This window comes from Schistocerca cancellata, chromosome 3, assembly GCF_023864275.1.
Source record: "Schistocerca cancellata isolate TAMUIC-IGC-003103 chromosome 3, iqSchCanc2.1, whole genome shotgun sequence".
NCBI classification, from domain to species: domain Eukaryota; kingdom Metazoa; phylum Arthropoda; class Insecta; order Orthoptera; family Acrididae; genus Schistocerca; species Schistocerca cancellata.
This window is the reverse complement of record NC_064628.1, coordinates 131,797,699-131,818,420: the sequence shown is the minus strand read 5'-3', so window position 1 is coordinate 131,818,420 and position 20,722 is coordinate 131,797,699. Positions and strand designations below refer to the sequence as shown.

Below are 20,722 nucleotides of genomic sequence, written 5' to 3'. Positions count from 1 at the left end.
CTCTATCCCGTCTTCACATTTCTTCCATGAAACGTATGTTGACAGCAGTTGAATTGTTCTGCAACCAACTACAAATGCCTCTTCTTTAAATTTTCTCAATAGTGCTTCACGAATAGAATATTGTCTATGCTACTGGAATTCCCATTTGCATTGCTTCTCAGTGCCAGGGATGCCTTTTTCAATGTTCTTCATATGGCAGTCTGTGCAACAGGCAAACAATGGTATATATATGTGATCCTCTTACAGGAATGATTTTGTAAATGTGAAATTTGAAACATCAGCTATCGTTTTGCTGTTTTCTATTGCCACACCAGACTGGATGATGAGTGACTGGACAGAAGCCTTCGACCCACTTATTGATTTTACAAAGGACCAGAATTTTCTTGGGTAGTCAGCAAGGTCCTTCAGTAAGGCAGTATGGTGGAACTTGTTGCATACTTCACACATTGTCCTTTTAACAGCCACACAAATTTCTACTATATTTTGCCCATCAACCTTTTCATATTCTTTTTTAATATGAGAGCACAAAAATCTCTGGTTTCTCAGCATTTTCCAAATTTTGCTGTTAAACCACGACGGTTCTTTTCTGGCCTTAATTCACATACTCGACATATACTTTCTAGAGCACAAATTATAATCAGTTTAAACTTTGCCCATAATTCCTTTGAAGTGCATCATACTAAATGACATTTTTCATTGTCTAAGTAGGATGCTAACAATGCTACACTGCATACTTACTGTTTTTTTGAGTTTTCAGTTCTAAACTTGAGATGTTTAATGTTTTGTGTGTTCAATCCACAGTGTTTATGAGTTTGCAAGACAAAACAGTGATGTTTCCATGACATCACAGGTTTTGTATTGTGACTGCCTGATGGAAGTAGACTGAACAGTCACCATGTTGATTTAAGTGTTCATGAAACTTCCATTCCGTATTTGTTGATTTGCTTATAAACTTGTGTATTACGAAAAGATATAGTTTAAGTGATAAACTGCAACAAAGCATGCAGAGATATCTAGAGACAGGGATGGATTCAATGTCGAAGTTTCAGACTCTCTGTTCATGCCCTTTTGATGTATGCAGTGGAACTTGAATATTGTCGGGAAGTTGGTAGGACACCCATAGGCCCTGCTAGCCTAGTCTTCAGAAGGCCCATACAAGCTGCACTCAGTAGAAATCAAGCCCCCACACCTCTACTGCATAGAGGTAATTGGCATTTCAAGCTGCAATCTTAAGATCAGCTACTACACATTCAAAAAACACCAATCAATATAAACATTCCCAAAAACACTCACTGCCAACATTCCTGTGTGAAATATTTGAAATGTGCCATGACAATTTAAATCCTGTACTACATTACTGATAAATACATGTTAATATCTGTTATGGGGCAGCTCTGCCTCAAATCCCTGAACAGTGAGCTGCACCTGATTATAGTCATAATTACATCTACTACACCAGCCCATTCCCTGATTAATTTGTTTGTTCCCTGTCTCTCCTACCAATTCCCAACATGCGATGTTCCAGTGTTCACTGAATAACTATCAATTTCTGAATTGTTTACTCAATAAAGGTCCATGTCTCACTGCCATAAGTCTAAAGTGGCAGTACACAAAAATTGCAAACTTTCCTTTTTGGACATATTGCAAGCTTGATTTTCTTCTGTTTGCTTACTTTCCTGTCCATCCAGCTTTTGTCTTCAGCTACCCTAGTTTCCTTATGCAGTGCAATATTTTGTGTATCTGATTTGCTCATATATATATGGACATAGTTGTAGTCTTTCTAAGAACAGGATATAGAAATGTTTATCTTCTGCAATTGATTATCATATTTCATCATACTCAGACAACATACAGTAACACTGATCTTTTAGTTTTATTTACAGTTCCATTGCAGCAAATTATTCAGTCATACAAAGTAAAGTTATATATACATACAACTGTATGTGATACCATTAAATTTTGTGATTGTATTTAAATTATTAACTTATACACAGCAACATAGCTATTTGCTACATTGGAATTGTAAATAAAATTAAAAGATAAAGGTTACTGTATTTTATATTTTATCTGAGTATGACTCTCTCTCTCTCACCACACATGGGTGCGCACACACACACACACACACACACACACACACACACACACACACACACACACATTGCCAAAAATTTAGTCAGCACATATTGAAACACATAATAATGAAACACCAAGTGAAGCAAAAAAAAAAAAAAAATTGTTGATAGAATGTTATAACAGAATAATGTGCATTCAAAAATGGCGGCAAGAAGGAGAGTTTATTAAATAACTGGACCCTTCATCTAGAAAAAAAGAGTAAACATGCAGAAGAAACAGAATTACCCCAAAACTTACAGAAGTTACCCAATAATCTATGTCATAGGATAAATATTGAGACAGGATGAGAGAGAATCCAACAATTGAACCCTGCTAACAGACAACATTAGAAAATCTGATAAGGCAGTTTCAATGTGATGATACAGAAAGAGGAGCCCGATATAGTTTAAATGATGTAAGTGGTCAGTTTTAGACAATGAAAATAATAAGAAAAAAAATGGAGCTGGCAAAGAAGGAAATAACTGAAGAAGAACAAAAACAAAGAACGGAAAATGCAGGTGAAAGGGAAAAATAAAAAAACTACATTATAATACATAATTGTCTAATTCCATTTCTTTTGCTAGATGTTGAAATCTCTTGTTCTGAAATCTAATGTTTAAGATAATTTTTTGGTTACATTTATTATACTGCTGCTACCTGAAACAAGGGACTTTTATTTTTACTTTATTTACCCTGAATTTTTTAAAATTATTCTCTTCTTAATAAAAACATACATACATACCTTAAGTATATGTTTCACTGCCCTCACAAATGAAGGACCATCTGGTGGTGTTTCTGCCAGGAGATTGTAAACCATGTCTGTGGTTTCTTTGACCCACTCTACTTGATCTGTCTTCAGTTCGTGGCTCTCACTGGAACATAATTATGTAATCAAGTAACTGGTATACAAGGGAATGTTGCCATTACAAACATTACAACAGAGGGAGGGGGATGGGCAGTTACACTAAAACAAGTTAACATACTATACAGAATCCAATTCTGAAATTCTGTACTCACTTGCCAGTCTATTGTCCACAATCTCCTAGACTGAAAAGGTCAGTATACTATACTGGTTCTAGTATTCAAATATAAACTACATGCACTTCTCATAACCAACAGCAGTTTGCAAAATGATGGTAAAAAATTGCATTTCAGCATGGTGGAATCATTAATTTTACTTGTAAGGCATTTCTTTTTCAGTCAGAAATGCAGTGTTTTGTAATAGTCTGTCTATACACTCTGGACATGAAGATAATAATAGAGAACAAAACAGGTCATGTGGCTGTTTGCGCTGAATCCATACACACAACACAGTGTGAGTAGAAGGAAGTAATAATTCTATTGGTTTAATTTTGTACTTACTAATAGATACACTATAATTATACAAAAAATGGGAAAAGTTAATACATTTTTGTATGAACAATGTAAGTAGATTTTAAAATGTTTTGGAAGTTGAGAAGGCAATTCAAGTCCAGTGGCAATGAAGAAGAGAATGAGATACAGCACCATGTTACAGGAGACAATTACAAATCTAATATGACACTTATGTATTGTCTGGAATCTAAACAAAAGACAGTGAAAGACATAACCGTAATGTCTGCTCTGTACATCCAACCAGTGTCACACACTTCAGGCGCAACACTGGTGAAATATTCATCATCAAGATAAAGCTGACCAATCACCATACACATGTGGTCTCCCATCTGTCCTGAAATTTATGCTCGACTCTTCATAAGGCCATGATCAAACCTGTCAGCCAGAATGTCTATAGTATTTGACATGCAACTTGCTACTGGGAATGGTTTTTAAATATAAGAACAGAAGTTAAGTAACAATTTAACAATTTACCTGCACAAATTTTATGAATCCACACTCCCTACATCAGTACTTTCAAATTAAATGAATGAGAAGTGATATCCAAACTCACACTGGATGCCAAGGAGATGAGATACAGCAAAAACAATGATATGGAATGGATAACCCTTGAAATTAAAGTATTTTGTGCTAGAAAAATGAGTTGCATCTAATTCAGAAAAAAAGCAGTGTCAGGAGTTGAAACTTCATTAATACCGGATTGTAAAATCCTTCAGTCTGTTATTTAAAAAAAGTGAAATACACATTTTGCCAAAAATAAAAATATCCAAGAATAAAACAAAATTTGAAATAATTTTAAACGAAATGAAACAAAAATAGTAATCCAAATGAAATTAACCCCAAAGAAAATAGCTCTGGTGGAAACTGTGACACATTCAAATCACTGGTCACAAATTCGATGACTACTTCCTTATAGTGACTGCAAGCATTGCACCAACTAATATTTGGCCAAATACAGTGCATTACATTTTCTTCCACATTCTTCTCATTTACAAAAATACAACCTCTAAGGAGATTGAGATATTCATCAGGTAACTAAAAAACAGTAATCCCACTGGCTTTTTATTTTGGATATGTAAGTTCTACGTCTACATCTACACTATGTGATCAAAAGTATCCAGACACCTGGCTAAAAATGACTTACAAGTTCGTGGCGCCCTCCACCGGTAATGCTGGAATTCAATACGGTGTTGGCCCACCCTTAGCTTTGAAGACAGCTTCCACTCTCACAGGCATACATTCAATCAAGTGCTGGAAGGTTTTTGGGGAATGACAGCCCATTCTTCACAGAGTGCTGCACTGAGGAGAGGTATCGATGTCAGTCGGTGAGGTCTAGAATGAAGTTGGCCTTTCAAAACATCCCAAAGGTGTTCTATAGGATTCAGATCAGGACTCTGTGCAGGCCAGTCTATTACAGGAATGTTATTGTTGTGTAACCACTCCGGCACAGGCCGTGCCTTATAAACAGGTGCTCGATCGTGTTGAAAGATGCAGTCACCATCCCCAAATTGCTCTTCAACATTGGGGTGCAAGAAGGTGCTAACACCAGTGTACGCCTGTGCTGTGATAGTGCCATGCAAAACAACAAAGGATGCAAGTCCCCTCCATGGAAAATACAACCACACCATACGACCACCATATCTGAATTTTACTGTTGGCACTACACATGCTGGCAGATGACATTCACCGGGCATTCGCCATACCCACACCCTGCCATCGGATCGCCACATTGTGTACCGTGATTCGTCACTCCACACAATGTTTTTCCACAGTTCAATTGTCCAATGTTTAGGCTCCTTACACCAAGTGAGGCATCATTTAGTATCACTACTGGCATGCTGTGTGGCTTATTAGCACCCACTCCACCATGAAATCCAAGTTTCCTCACCTCCTGCCTGACTGTCATAGTACTTGCAGCTGATCCTGATGCAGTTTGGAATTCCTGTGTGATGGTCTGGATAGATGTTTGTCTACTACACATTACAACCCTCTTCAAGTGTCAGCGGTCACTGTCAGTCAACAGAAGAGGACAGACCATAAGCTTTTGTGCAGTAAGCATCCCTTCACGTTTCCACTTCATTATCACATCAAAAACAGTGGAATTGGGGATGTTTAGTAGTGTGGAAATCTCGCATACAGACACATGACACAACTGACACACAATCACGTGACCACATTAGAAGTCCGTGAGTTCCACGGAGTGCCCCATTCTGCTCTCCCATGATGTCTAATGACTACTCAGGTTGCTGATATGGAGTACCTGGCAGTAGGTGGCAGCACAATGTGCATAATATAAAAAAGTATGTTTTGGGGGGTGTCCGGATACTTTTGATCACATATGTACACATCTACAACTGAATGCGTACTCCACAAGCTGCTGTATGCTTCATGGCAAAGAGTACCACACAACACTACTAGTTATTTCCTGCCTTCAAAGGAGAAGTAATTGTGGGTGAGGATATAGTTGGTCATGGTGACTAGGAAGGAGGTTGTTGGTTTTGAATCCGCCGGGCGTTGGGAAAGGTAGTGTTCAATAGCAGTAAGGCCATGGGCATTAGGAATGTTAGTGTACAAGGAGGTGGCATCAATAGTGATGAGCAGAACACCGTGTCATAAAGGGACAGGAACTGTGGAGAGTCGGTGGAGGAAATGGTTGGTATCTTTTATATAGGAGGGTAGGTTCCGGTTAATAGGTTGAAGGTGTTGGTCTATGAGAGCAGGGATTCTGTCAGTGGAGGCACAGTAATCGACCAGAATGGGGCATCTTGGGTGGTTAGGTTTATGGACTTCAGGAAGCATGTAGAAGGTAGGAGTGTGGGAGTGGTAGGGGTAGAGAAATGGACTCTGGGGAGAGATTGTGGGATGGGCCTGAGTAGCAATACCTCCACTTTGACAGCTGCCACCCATTCCATATCAAGAAGTCCCTTCTGTGGAGCCTAGCCACTGGTGGTCGTCGCATCTGCAGTGACGAGCAGTCCCTCTCGCTGGAGCCTTCACTGACCATAATTATCCTCCCAACCTTGTACAAAAACAAATCTCCTGTGCCTTATCTTTCCAGTCTCCCACCACCTCCCAAAATCCCACCATCTGGCCACAGAGGAGCATTCCCCCTCATAACTCAGTACCACGCAGGACTGGAGCAACTGAATTACATTCTTCATATTCTTCACCACAGTTTTGATTACCTATCGCTGCACCCTGAAATGAGAAATGTCCTACCCACTATCCTTTCCAGCCCTCCCACAGTGGTATTCTGCCATCCACCAAACCTACACAATATACTCGTCCATCCTTACACAACCCCTGCACCCAATCCCTTACCTCATGGCTCATTCCCCTGTAATAGACCTAGATGTAAGACCTGTCCCATACATTCTCTCACCACCACCGACTCCAGTCTGGTCACTAACATCACCTATCCATCAAAGGCAGGGCTACCTGTGAAACTAGTCATGTGGTCCACAAGCTAAGCTACAACCACTGGCTGCATTCTATGTAGGCATGACAACCAACAAGCTGTCTGTCCGCATGAATGGCCACCGACAAACTGTGGCCAAGAAACAAGTGGACCACCCTGTTGGTGAACATGCTGCCAAAAACTATATCATTTCAATGACTGCTTCACAGCCTGTGCCATATGGACCCTTCCCATCCACACCAGTTTTTCTGAATTGTGCAGGTGGAAACTTTCCCTGCAATACAGCCTCTGTTCCTGTAACTCTCCTAGCCTCAACCTTTGTTAGTCGCTGTCCTCATCCATCCAGCCCCTTCTCTGCTCCCATTCCAACACTACACAGGCGTCATTCCACCACCACACCCAATCCTTTTTTTATTTATTTCTCTCCTTTTCTGATACTTCCCCCTCCCTCCCCTCTGCCTGCCACCCAACCTGCAGCACTTCACTGTCCGTCATCCCCACCATACTATCCCTCCTGTGTGTGTGTGTGTGTGTGTGTGTTGGGGTTTATGGGCGCTCAACATCGAGGTCATCAGCGCCCTGACACACATTAAAAGGAACGAATATGGAGAGACCTAATAAAACTGAAAAACACATTCAAAGAAAGCAGGAAAAGAGAGAAATTACTACATAAGAAAGTAAAAGCTAAGGGAAGGGAAAACATAGCAACAAGAATGACACAGGAAAGTGTCATTCGCTGGCCACTTACATTAAAGATGGGCGAGCTTGTCACACAGTGAGCAAATTAATATCCTCTCCCTAAAATCTTTGTAAAAACATTTGACAAGGCACAGAACTTTAAAACTTTAACCACATTCATCCGAGTGTTGCCTAAAAGAGTTGGCAGGTCTGCTGGCAAATCAGCCGAGGCCCGCTGGTCAGAAAATAAAACACAATCCAGTAAAATGTGGCTCACAGTGACCTGGACGCCGCAAGCACCACACAATGGAGGGTCTTCTCGCCGGAGCAGGAAGCCATGCGTCAAAGGGCTGTGGCCTATTCGAAGCCGAGTGAGGAGAACCTCGTCCCGTCGACGGGGCTGAAAGGAAGTACACCACACACGCGTTGTGGGCTTGACTAGACGGACCTTATTGTCAGTCACTTCCAGCCACTCATCCTCCCACCGACACATGACTCGGGAGCTCAACAGCGAGGTGAGTGCGTGCAACGGGATAGCACACTGAGATACGTGTGGATCAAGACACGCCTCCTTGGCTGCGAGATCTGCCCTTTCATTCCCAGCAATGCCGACATGCCCCGGAACCCAGCAGAAAGCTACAACCTTCCCCAGTCGCTGTAGCCGGAGGAGGGCATCCTGGATGGTCTGGACTACTTTATCCGCCGGATACAAATGGTGCAATGATTGAAGGGCACTGAGTGAATCGGAACAGACAAGAAATTTAAGAGAAGAAGAAAGTCTCATCGGCTCCAGTGCCCGCAAGATCGCAGACAATTCTGCATCAAAGACAGTAAAAGTCTGAGGCAGGCGGACCTTGAAGACACGATCCGGAAAAACAACTGAGCAACCCACGGAATCCCCTTGTTTTGACCCATCCGTAAAAACAGCTACATAGTCGTGGTGCTCAGATAAAATAGCAGAAAATGCTGCAGTAAAAACGGTGGCAGGAGTGCAATCTCTCTTGTACTGCAATAAATCTAAAATTACACGTGGCCTCATTAGTAACCAGGGTGGCAGGCGGTTAAAACCCAGGATTTGGGGTTGGACAGACTCCACACCGAGGGACTCAAGCACACGGTGCACCCTGATCCCAAACGGCAACGTAGCCCGGGGACGGCGGGAAAAAAGGCGATCCAGAGGTGGAAGGGCAACAAGATGGTGAGCAGGCGAGCTGGGAGCTGCAAGAAACTTACAAGCTTGGCGCACCAGCAGGAGCTGCCGCCGGATGGTAAGTGGCGGTTCGCCAGCCTCAGCACAGAGGCTGGGTACGGGACTGGTCCAATAAGCACCCGTAGCCAGTCGAATCCCAGCATGGTGAACAGCGTCAAGGATCTGCAAATAAGACGGCCTCGCTGACCCATATACTGTGCAGCCATAGTCCAGCCGTGAGCGCACGAAAGCTCGATAAAATTGAAGGAGACGCGCCCTGTCCGCTCCCCAAGACCTGTGGCTGAGGCACTTGAGGATGTTCAGTGCCTTCAGCGTTCTGACTTTCAAGTCACGTAGGTGTGGCAACCATGACAACCTGTAGTCAAAAATGAGGCCCAGAAACCGCACTGTGTCTCCAAACTGTAGGACAGTATCCCCCATATGCAAGGCAGGCAACGTAAAAAGACGACGAGAACGATTAAAATGAACACAAACACACTTATCGGCAGAAAACCTAAAACCCGTCTTTGCAGCCCACTCCTCTAACCGCCGCACCGTTAGTTGCAATTGACGGCTCGCGGATGCAACACTAGAGGAGGAACAGAAAACAGCAAAGTCGTCCACAAACAAGGAGCACTGTACTGGACTCCTCACTGTAGACGTTATACTGTTGATTGCTATGGCAAAGAGGGTAACGCTTAAAACACTGCCCTGGGGGACACCGTTCTCTTGCTCAAAGCGATCAGACAGTGTGTTACCAACGCGGGTCCGAAAAAACCGCTGAGACAGGAAAGACCGAATGAAAATAGGGAGGCGGCCACGAAAGCCCCATTGATGCAGTTGTGCAAGAATACAGTGTCTCCAAGTAGTATCATATGCCTTACTGATATCAAAGAAGATACCGATACAGTGATGCTGACGGAGGAAAGCCTGCTGAATAGCCGCCTCGAGGAGGGTCAGGTTGTCGACTGTGGATCGAAATTTTCGGAATCCACACTGAAAGCGGCTAAGGAGCTGTCTGGTCTCTAGCAGCCAGACCAGACGACGGTTAACCATCCGTTCCAGAGTCTTTCCGACACAGCTTGTCAAGGCGATACTACGATAACTACTGGGACATGTGCGGTCCTTACCTGGTTTGAGGAGAGGGATGAGGATTGCCTCCCTCCACGAGGTTGGGAACACTCCTGTGTGCCATATGAGATTAAAACATTCAAGGAGGATTTCCTTTGACGCCACTGGCAGATGTCTAAGCATGGAGTACCGGATGCGGTCGTAACCTGGTGCAGTGTCAGAAGTCTCAGTAAGAGCCGACTCAAGTTCCCACATGGAGAAAGGGGAGTTGTAGGCCTCAGAACCGTTCGACCGAAAGTTCAAATTCGCTCTTTCGACAGTCGCACGGTAGCGACGAAACGCTGGATCCTGGGTTGCAGTGGCAGTACTTTGTGCAAAATGCTCTGCCAGCGACTGAGCTATGGCGCTAGGTGTCGTTTGGAGGCATCCCTGGTTCAGGACTGCAGCTATTGGTAAACGGCTGTGTTTACCGGAAATCCTCCGGATGGCTTCCCATACCTTTGTGGAACAAGTGGAACGGTTGATGGAGTCCAGAAACTTATGCCATGACCTTTTCTTGCTCTCTTTAATAACACGGCGTGCCCTGGCTCTCGCGATACGAAAAGCGGTAAGATTGACCGCTGTTGGGCGGCATTTAAATTGGCGAAGAGCCGCACGCCTGTCACGGATGGCTGAACGGCACTCTTCTGTCCACCAAGGCACAAGGCGCCGCTTAAGAGTGCCAGAAGACTGTGGTATGGACAGGTCAGCAGCATGGTGGATCACAAGCGTGATGTGATCCACCCATTCCTGTACACTGTTGTGGCGGTCAAAGACAGCCAACCGAGTGAACAGTGGCCAGTTAGCCCTGCCAATCATCCACGATGGTGGCCGCTGCTCCAGCAATACACCATCCAGGAGATGAATGCGGATAGGGAAGTGATCGCTGGAATGTAGGTCGTCAATGACCTCCCAGTGAACGGAGTCAATGAGGGTTGGAGAGCAGAAAGATAGGTCAATGGCTGAGAATGACCCTGTAGCACTAGAGAAATGAGTCGGAGTACCTGTGTTGAGGATGCACAACACTTGAGATGTGAGGAGGCTCTCTAAAATTCGACCTCGAGCGCAAATAGAAGTGGAGTCCCACAGGACATGATGGGCATTGAAGTCTCCCAGGAGGAGAAACGGGCGGGGGAGTTGGTGGATAAGATTTGTGAGAGCCTCTAAGTTCACTGCATCCAGAGGGGGTAAATAAAGGGAGCAAACGGTAAGCCTCCGACCGGAATAAATTGCAACTGCAACTGCTTGCATGTCAGTATCCAGGGGGAGAGCAGAGGAGTGGTGGTCATTATCGACAAACACGGCGACTCCGCCTTTGGCCCTGTCTCCAGTCAGGTCATCTTTGCGATACAACCTATAGCCCCTGAGTACAGGAGCATCAGATTGTTTTAGATGTGTTTCCTGTAAACACAAGCACAGGGGGCGTTGCCGTGCTAGGAGGTGCAGTTCCTCCACATGTGCCCGGAATCCATTCATGTTCCACTGAATAATGGGAGCCATCTATCGGGGCGGGAGTACCTTCAGTCGCACTTTCTGTCGGGGAGGAGAACCCACAACAGGTGGAGGCTCAGTTTGGGGGCGAGACGATTGCCCCAGTCTGGCATCTACCTCCATCGCCTCAGAAGAGGAGTCGAGAGAGACGTCAGAGAGAATGACATCCACATCAGCAGACTGTACAACTTCAGTCTCCTTTAGCGGGCGAGTCTTCACCTTTGGCTTGTGCTTCGATTTTCTGGCCTGAGGTGGCATTGGAGCCAAAACCTCAGAAGCAGTAGGGGGTGTAGAAGTGCTAGGCATGGCACAAGACTGGACCTGGGAAGGGGCAGGAAGTTCCATGACGTCAGCTACCACGGCCTGGTCAGAAGGCCGGGGAGGAGCAGCAGGCTTCACAGGAACAGCAGCAGCACATGTACATTGACAAACACAGGTGCTAGTGCTGACAGTAGCAACCTCCGTTTGTGTAGCGGCATCAGTTTTCAAGACTGGCTGTTTCAGAACGGAAGAAAAGGAAGCAGCGAACGTGGGCGGCTGCAGGGACTGGTAAATTTTCTTTGCCTCACCGTACGGGATGCGTTTGGTGGTTTTAAGTTCCTGGATCTTCCGTTCCTCAAGGAAAACTCTACATTCCCTACTCCACACAGGGTGATCCCCAGAGCAGTTGACACACTTGGGAGGAGAGGAGCAATCAACTCCCTCATGAGCAGCTTTACCACATTTCCCGCAAGTGGCTTCCCCTTTACAGCCGAGAGTAGTGTGGCCAAAGTGTTGGCATTTAAAACACCGCATGGGATTGGGGTAATAAGGCCGTACACTGAGACGTAGGAAACCTGCCTTCACATGCTCTGGCAATTTGGTGCTGTTAAACGTAAGAATAAATGAGTCAGTTTTTATGAGAGCACCATCCACCCGTTTCATAACGTGTTGCACGTCGACAATTCCTTCCCGGGACCATTCAGACTTCAGTTCGTCTTGGGGGATGTCGACAAGATCTCTGCAAGTCACAACACCCTTGCTGTAGTTCAAGGTGTTGTGAAATTCAGTCTCTATCGCAAACTCCCCAAGAAATTGTGCCTTCTGAAGGTTCTGGACTTGCTGGAAGCTAGATGTTTCAACCAGCAAGGTGCCATTGTGCAAGTGCTTTACAGACTTTAACGTGCCAGCAATACCCTCTAAGCCCTTCTGTATATAAAATGGCGAAACTTTTTCAAAACTCCCATCTTTTCTTTTAATTATGAGAAACACATTCTGAGAAGCAGAATGCGTTCTGTTACTAGTACCTGAATTAGGAGGACTGGCTACACGAGCCCTCTTGTTAGATTGGGTGTTAGAACCTACCAGCGGCCCACCCTTTCCGCTGGGAGGAAAAGAAGAAAAGTTCGAGGGTTCCATCTCAATCCCACGAGCAGCTAGGGAACTAAAGGTCCGCTCAGACAGAGCCCCGCATGCCTGAGTAAGCCCTATTCAACTGGGGTGTGGCAGGTGTCCCCAGAGGTTGCCCGCTTGCGACTGTTCCACCTCAACAGCCATGCATCTCATAGGCGCGGAGCACACCGGAAGATTGAGGGTTTTTTTATAGAGGTTTGTTCCATCCTCGCGATCCGGGTGGTCAAGCCAAGATCCCCATTCCCTGAGACACACAACGTTCCACCGCCGCGCCGCACGGTGGTCGCTGAAGTGTACTCAGAGCTTACGGTGACGGGGGACAGGTGGCGCTTACCAGTCCCCAGCTCAGGAACCCCGGGGTCGCCAAGCCCGTACCCAGCAAATGAATGCTGAGCCCCTGGGGGCCTATCCCTCCTCCTCCCCGCCCCAGCCTCCTCCTTTACAAAAACCCAGTCACCACTCCCATCATGCACTGGTGCTGCTGCTCGCAGTGTGGTATCAGTTGCCTGAGAGTGCAGTCTTGTGTGTGAGTTATGTTTGCGTGAGTGTGTGTGTGCGTATGTGCGTCCATTGTTGACAAAGGCCTTTGGCTGAAAGCTTTAAGTGTGAAAACCTTTTTGTTTTGCCTATCTGCGAGTCAGCATCTCCACTAGATGGTAAATAAAAATAGCCCTTAGAGATGTTCATAATGTATCCATATGTACAAATTAATTTGCAATTTGAATTTAAAGTGACTCATTCCACATCATTACATCGTGCAAAGTGATCCGTGAAACATGTAGCTAACTAACTACCACCTGCTTTACTCACAACTGAGCATTTGTGATCATTCTATTTCATTTCCCTACAAAGTGTTACTCCCAGGTGAAGAACATAGTTTTACATTTCCGTACTTTTAAAACAAATTGCCAATCTTTACACTGTTTTCAAATCTTTTCAAGATCTGACTGAATATTTATGCAGGTTCTTTCAGATAGTACTTCTTTATAGACAACTGCATCATCTTCAAAAAGTCTGAGGTTACTATTAATATTGCCAGCAATGTCACTAATACACAATATGAACATGAACATGAACACTTCCCAGGGGCAGACTAAAAGTTACTTGTACATCTGACGATGACTCTCTATCCCAGATAACATGCTGTGTCCTCCCTACCACGAAGTCCTCAATCCAATCACAAATTTCACTTGATACCCCATATGATTGTACTTGTCACAATAAGCATAGGGGTGGTACTGAGTCAATTGCTTTTTGTAAATCAAGAAGTACTGCATCTACTGAAGTGAGAAAAGTGCGAGTTGGGTTTCACATGATAAATGTTTTTGGGATCCATCCAGGTTGGCACTGAGGTCATTCTGTTCAAGATACTTCAGTACATTTGAGCTCAGAATAAGTTCTAAGATTCTACAATAAATCAATGTTAAGGACAATGGACAATAGTTCTGTAGATCACTTCTACTACCCTTCTTGTGGAAAGGTGTGACCTGTACTTTTTTCAAAGAAATGGGGATGATTTTTTGTTCGAGGAATCTATGACAGATTACAGTTACAAGAGGGACTAACTCAGCCCCAAATTTAGTATAGAATCTGACAGGGATTCTATCGGGCCCTGGAGCTTTGCTCAGATTCGCAACACCACTGACACAAATTCTTATTTAATTCATCTTTCCAGTGGTATGAGGATTAAATCTGGGCAATTCTCCTGGGTTTCAATTTGTATAGGAACATTTGAAAACAGAGTAAAGCACATCAGCTTTTGCTTTGCTATCCTCAGTTTTGGCTCCTGTCTCTTTCATTAGGGACTGGGCAGTAACTTTGGTGCCACTAACAGCGTTTATCTACGACCAGGATTTCTTTGGGTTTTGTGAAATATCATTTCTGCTATGGTAATCACTGAAGGCATCACACATCGCTCTCTTGACAGCCAATGTGTTTCATTCACATTTCTCTCTCTCTATAACCCTACACTTTGTTTAACACCTATTATGCAGTACTCTCTGCTTATTTAGAAATTTCTTTACACTGACTGTATACCAAGGAGGTTCCCTCCCATTCTGAACTGTTCTACTGGATACATATCAATCTACGAGCTAAAGTTTCTCTCCGTGCTTCTGTGCTATGCTGAAAGTTTCAAGTTCCTTGTTGAGATGTGTCACAACTGATTTTTTTATCTACTTTACTGAACATATATGTCTTTCTGCTTGTTTTAGACATCCTTTGTACATTGGTAATCATTGTTATGACAACCACATCATGGTCACTAATACCAGTTTCAATGTGGAAATCCTTAAGGCAGTCAAGTGTATTTGTTGCCGTTAGATCCTGTATGTTTCTGAACTGTCTGTTCTAGATGGTTTTCAGAGAAGGCATTCAATAATGTTTCACAGGATGTCTTATCAAACTCACCACTAACAAAACTGTAATTTTCCCAGTTAATTGTTGGATGACTGAAGTCTCCACCAAGAATTACAGTATGAATGGGGAATTTATGTGCAAATGAACTGAGGTTTTCTCTAAGTCTTTTGGGTGAATCACTAGCTGTCTGGTGGGTGATAGACGGATCCAATTATCATTCTATGCCCGCCCCTGGTACTGAGTCCTGCCCAAACAATCTCACATGCAGCTTCAATTTCTATGTTGGTGGATTTGAGTTTCTTGTCTACTGCTACAAATGCACCACATCCATTTCCCACTTGCCTATCCTTTCAATATACACTTAAATTTTCCCCAAAAATCTCACTGCTATAAATTTCACATTTCAATGAGCTTTCTATACCTAGTATCATTTGATCTTCACTACTTTTCATTAGTGCTTCGAACTCAGGCATTTTGTTGTGAATGCTTCAGCAGTTTAACATTAGACTTTTAATACTCTCACCTGTGGGAGGCATCTCTTTCGATCTTACATTGATACTTCTGGGTTTCCTTCAGCTATCGTTATCTGAATTGTCTGGAGAGTCGCCAAATCTAAAAAAACTCTTGTGTGCACCCCACACACAGTCAGCTACCTGAGTAGCAGCCTCTGATGGGTAGTGCACACCTGACCCATTTAGAGGGACTCTACCAGGGTGTATACGGGGACAAGGAAAAAAAATTCCCGGATTATTCCCGGATTTCTCCCGGATATTCCGTTTAAAAAATATGCTTTTTCCCGGGCGAAAATACACTTTTTCTGTGCTAAGTGACAGTAGGTTTTCCGTAGATTTTCCCTCAGAACTGTAAAACTTATCAATCCTTTGAATGGTTAACGTTTTATACAATCGCGCACAACTTCCCGGAAAAAAAAAAAAGAAGAGGCGGGGCAGAGAAGTTTTGGAAAGACCTTTGATTTGCAGCAACATATACGCTGCATATTTTCGTATTACGAAAGTATAAATTCGAATTGTACCAAACACAGCGCGTTAGTTTCCGGAGCGTTGAAACCGAGATTGCGATGTCCTTTTGTAAGCGAGTCATATCTCAAGCCACGAGATCTCGCCAGCCGATGACAGCAGCTATTCAGACCATAGGACACGTGTTATAGTCAGCCAATAGCAAGATCACTGGTTACATAGCGCGAACACGCAAGAGGAAAAGTTAACGGTTTACATTAATGTACACAGTACCGTTGTTGTTGTTGTTGTTGTGGTCTTCAGTCCTGAGACTGGTTTGATGCAGCTCTCCATGCTACTCTATCCTGTGCAAGCTTCTTCATCTCCCAGTACCTACTGCAACCTACATCCTTCTGAATCTGCTTAGTGTATTGATCTCTTGGTCTCCCTCTACGATTTTTACCCTCCACGCTGCCCTCCAATGCTAAATTTGTGATCCCTCGATGCCTCAGAACATGTCCTACCAACCGATCCCTTCTTCTAGTCAAGTTGTGCCACAAACTTCTCTTCTCCCCAATCCTATTCAATACCTCCTCATTAGTTACGTGATCTACCCACCTTATCTTCAGCATTCTTCTGTAGCACCACATTTCGAAAGTTTCTATTCTCTTCTTGTCCAAACTAGTTATCGTCCATGTCTCACTTCCATACATGGCTACACTCCATACAAATACTTTCAGAAACGACTTCCTGACACCTAAATCTATATTCGATGTTAACAAATTTCTCTTCTTGAGAAACGCTTTCCTTGCCATTGCCAGTCTACATTTTATATCCTCTCTACTTCGACCATCATCGGTTATTTTACTCCCTAAATAGCAAAACTCCTTTACTACTTTAAGTGTCTCATTTCCTAATCTAATTCCCTCAGCATCACCCGACTTAATTTGACTACATTCCATTATCCTCGTTTTGCTTTTGTTGATGTTCATCTTATATCCTCCTTTCAAGACACTGTCCATTCCGTTCAACTGCTCTTCCAAGTCCTTTGCTGTCTCTGACAGAATTACAATGTCATCGGCGAACCTCAAAGTTTTTACTTCTTCTCCATGAATTTTAATACCTACTCCGAATTTTTCTTTTGTTTCCTTTACTGCTTGCTCAATATACAGATTGAATAACATCTGGGAGAGGCTACAACCCTGTCTCACTCCTTTCCCAACCACTGCTTCCCTTTCATGCCCATCGACTCTTATAACTGCCATCTGGTTTCTGTACAAATTGTAAATAGCCTTTCGCTCCCTGTATTTTACCCCTGCCACCTTCAGAATTTGAAAGAGAGTATTCCAGTCAACATTGTCAAAAGCTTTCTCTAAGTCTACAAATGCTAGAAATGTAGGTTTGCCTTTTCTTAATCTTTCTTCCAAGATAAGTCGTAAGGTCAGTATTGCCTCACGTGTTCCAACATTTCTACGGAATCCAAACTGATCTTCCCCGAGGTCGGCTTCTACCAGTTTTTCCAATCGTCTGTAAAGAATTCGTGTTACAGTGTTACAGTACCGTATATCTACAATAAAAGCTAAGCTTTCACATATAATTTTTGTTTTTGTTTGCGTGTGTTACATTTTAAGATACATCACACAAATGTGCCAGTCAATTTAAAATTCTGACATAAATGCCTCGGCTCGAAATTCTTGTAAGTGGCTGGTCCTCAAACTGTTCAGTTACGAACGCTCTGTGATTTAGATATCCATCCCACTTTCTCACACGTAACATAATTCATAAATTTACTTTGAAAGTAACGTTTTTCTAACCACTGTTCGCAATACTATCTAGAGACCGTTAGAAATAGGTTCGATTTACCAGTTGCCAGAGAGCGCCAGAAAAACAGGCATTATTGTGCGTGAGCAACTGTATTGGTGTAGGAAGCCCGCATGTTCGTGTGTATAAAGTACTAACAGAGCTTACATTACAGCATAAAAGAAACAGGTCATCAGAGGGTACTCCAAAGAGCATCGGAATTTCGTAAACTATACTAAAATGCATAATTCGGCTTGAGTGCAAATTGGCTTTTTCCAGATTCACAATGAAGTAGGTTCCATCTGATATTAAGCTTTTCAGTGTGGTTTTTGGGATGTAAATTTTCTTGGAGTACCAGTACTCTGCGATCTCATTTTTGGTTCTTTATTATGGCATAATGCCATGTATGGCAGAAGATGATAACGTGCACTTGAAATTCAGCGAACAGTTGGAATTAGGCAATACTGTAGAATGAAACACTTCGTTTCAAATAAAATGACTGCCTCAGCGGAAAGATTAATAAAGCCAAATTTCTTTAGCAAACTTGCAAAATTAACTTCACTGTTCTGCAAGGCGATTAATGTTTGACTGCTACAAACTTGGAAATAAAATAAAATCAGAAAACTGAAATTAATATTTTTGCCCTCCGTAATTATGTGAATGTATTTTAATTCACCTGATATCCGTTTTGTTTTCATTTGATGTGGGAGCTGTACACGAAGAGAAGCAGCGAAATCACTTAACGTAAACACGGGTCACGTGGAGGTTAACCTCTTCCCCACTACAACTCTGTGCAAGAGTGAATCTGGCAGCTAGGGTGCGGGAGAAAATTTTTTCACGTTTGCATCTGGCTGCTTGCTGCTACTATCGATACAGCTAACAGCCAAACTTCAAGTAGCGGGAAGCGGGAGAAGGTACTGCTTATACGCGAGTCAAATGCGCATGTGCAACAGACCGCTGGCAATTGGTCAAACGAACCTAATGTGAACAGTTGTGACGTCATGCTCATAGTAAGCAGTTTATTGTTACGAAGAATTACAGTCTGCGCCCTACGGCCTTTGACATATTTTTGCTATTTGCAGACGCTTGTGCGTGCACGGTGTTTTGTTGTGGTAAATTGCACATTTCCTTTGCCACTAAAGTTTTATTTTTTTCCCTCTCCTTTATATTTTCTTGCTGCAGTATCATTCTCCAGTAGCAGGATACAATAACATTCTTTGCTAGAGAATCAATTCTGCAGTCAAAATTACAAAAATTTAACTGAAAGCTAAAACAATGAAAAATTCCCGGGTTTTTCCCGGTTTTCTCCCGGATGAAAAAATTCCCGGGTTTTTCCTGGATTTCCCGGTTGTCCCGGGTCGTAGACACCCTGTCTACAGTTCTTGACCCTATGGCACAAGTCCATGAATCACAGCCTACCTTGCCACTGAAACATTCAGTCTCTGGTTCCGTCCTCCCACTCAACACAGAACCTAAGGGCCACGATCAGTTCTGGGGACAATGCCACAAGTTGTCAGCTTTGTTGAAACTCCATGCGCAAGGCTGGTCTTCTCAAACTTCTCTGCCAGTCACTGGGATGACCCAAATATGACCTAAGAGCCCGGATGACAGGCATCATTTTTTCCAACGTCTGCCATAACCTGCAGTTAGTTGCACCCTGTTCCCTCAATGGCAGCTGGAATAGCCTCTTCAACATGTTGAATGAGGCTCCCAGGCATACATGCTAAGTGCACCCGGTGTCCTTTCCCATCCTTTGCTGCCATTTCCCTGACAGGTATCATCATTTGACATATATTTGAACTGCCGACGATTAATAGAGCCCTACCCTTAGGAATTTTCCTTCTCTTGACACTGGATGAAACACGTTCCCCTAAAACAGGTGAAGCTGGTCCCACTGCCTCAGTTTCACTGAAAGACAGCACCTCAAACTTCTTGGTTAGGGGGATCAGTTCAATGCCCTGAGTCCTCCCTGGCCCCGACTACCCTGTAAAGGACACAGGACACCTAGATCTACCATTGACTTGCTACTCACAGAGTGTACTTTCTGCAGAGGAAGCAGGAACCACAGATGAGGATAGACTTAAGATAGCTCTGGCACAGGTACCACAGGTACACGACTCTCAGGAGCTCTTGCAACCCACTGACTTGCAGCAGCAGCCAATTGTTTGACAGTAGTCAAGGCAATTTTCTGCTCTTTATGAATGTCAACCAACGCATCCTGTGTTTGAGAACAGCCTTCACAGTGGGCTGCATTTTGGTCAGTGCAACGTATTACAAGGCAGTGAACAAACAACTTTAAAGCAAGTCCACTTACTGTCTTTCAATTTGTAGAGCTAAAAAGTTGCTAATCCTCTATACGCATTCAAGCAAATGCACAAAACGAGATTTCTATTATGGCAACACAAAAACCTGTGGTAAAAGTTAGTGGTTTCCTAAAACGTTTTGACGTTAATTACAGTTGTTAGTAAACTTGAAAATGAAGTTAATTTACAACAAATGCTCATAAAATACAATGCTACTCCTCTTTAAGGGAAAACTATGCATAACACAAAATGTTAGTTAGAACATCTGCTACACTAACTAAATAACAAAACACCGATTTACTACAAATTGCTTGTAGATTACACAAAGGGCAATGGCGGCCTCCGAAAATTCTCAAAAACACATGTTTATTTGTGTTGACATACAATAAGATAGAATGTTTTCTTTAGCAGAACTGTGAACCACAAACGCTAATTTGCTATGAAATAAGATACTTATGCAAAACACTCATATCGGTAAATTACGAAAATATAGTTTTGTAACCGTCTGAAAATTCTCAAAAATAACCTATTTCTCACATAA

At 43.2% G+C, this 20,722-nt stretch overlaps 1 protein-coding gene across 1 annotated transcript in view; it reads right to left on the bottom strand.

Annotated features, from left to right (window-relative positions):
• Positions 1-20,722, bottom strand: part of LOC126174749 (THO complex subunit 1) — a 109,580-nt gene that overhangs the window by 50,695 nt on the left and 38,163 nt on the right. Inside the window, exon 8 of the mRNA XM_049921068.1 lies at positions 2,855-2,984. Coding sequence (XP_049777025.1) covers positions 2,855-2,984 — 130 coding nt within the window. The remainder of the gene's footprint in view (positions 1-2,854; positions 2,985-20,722) is intronic.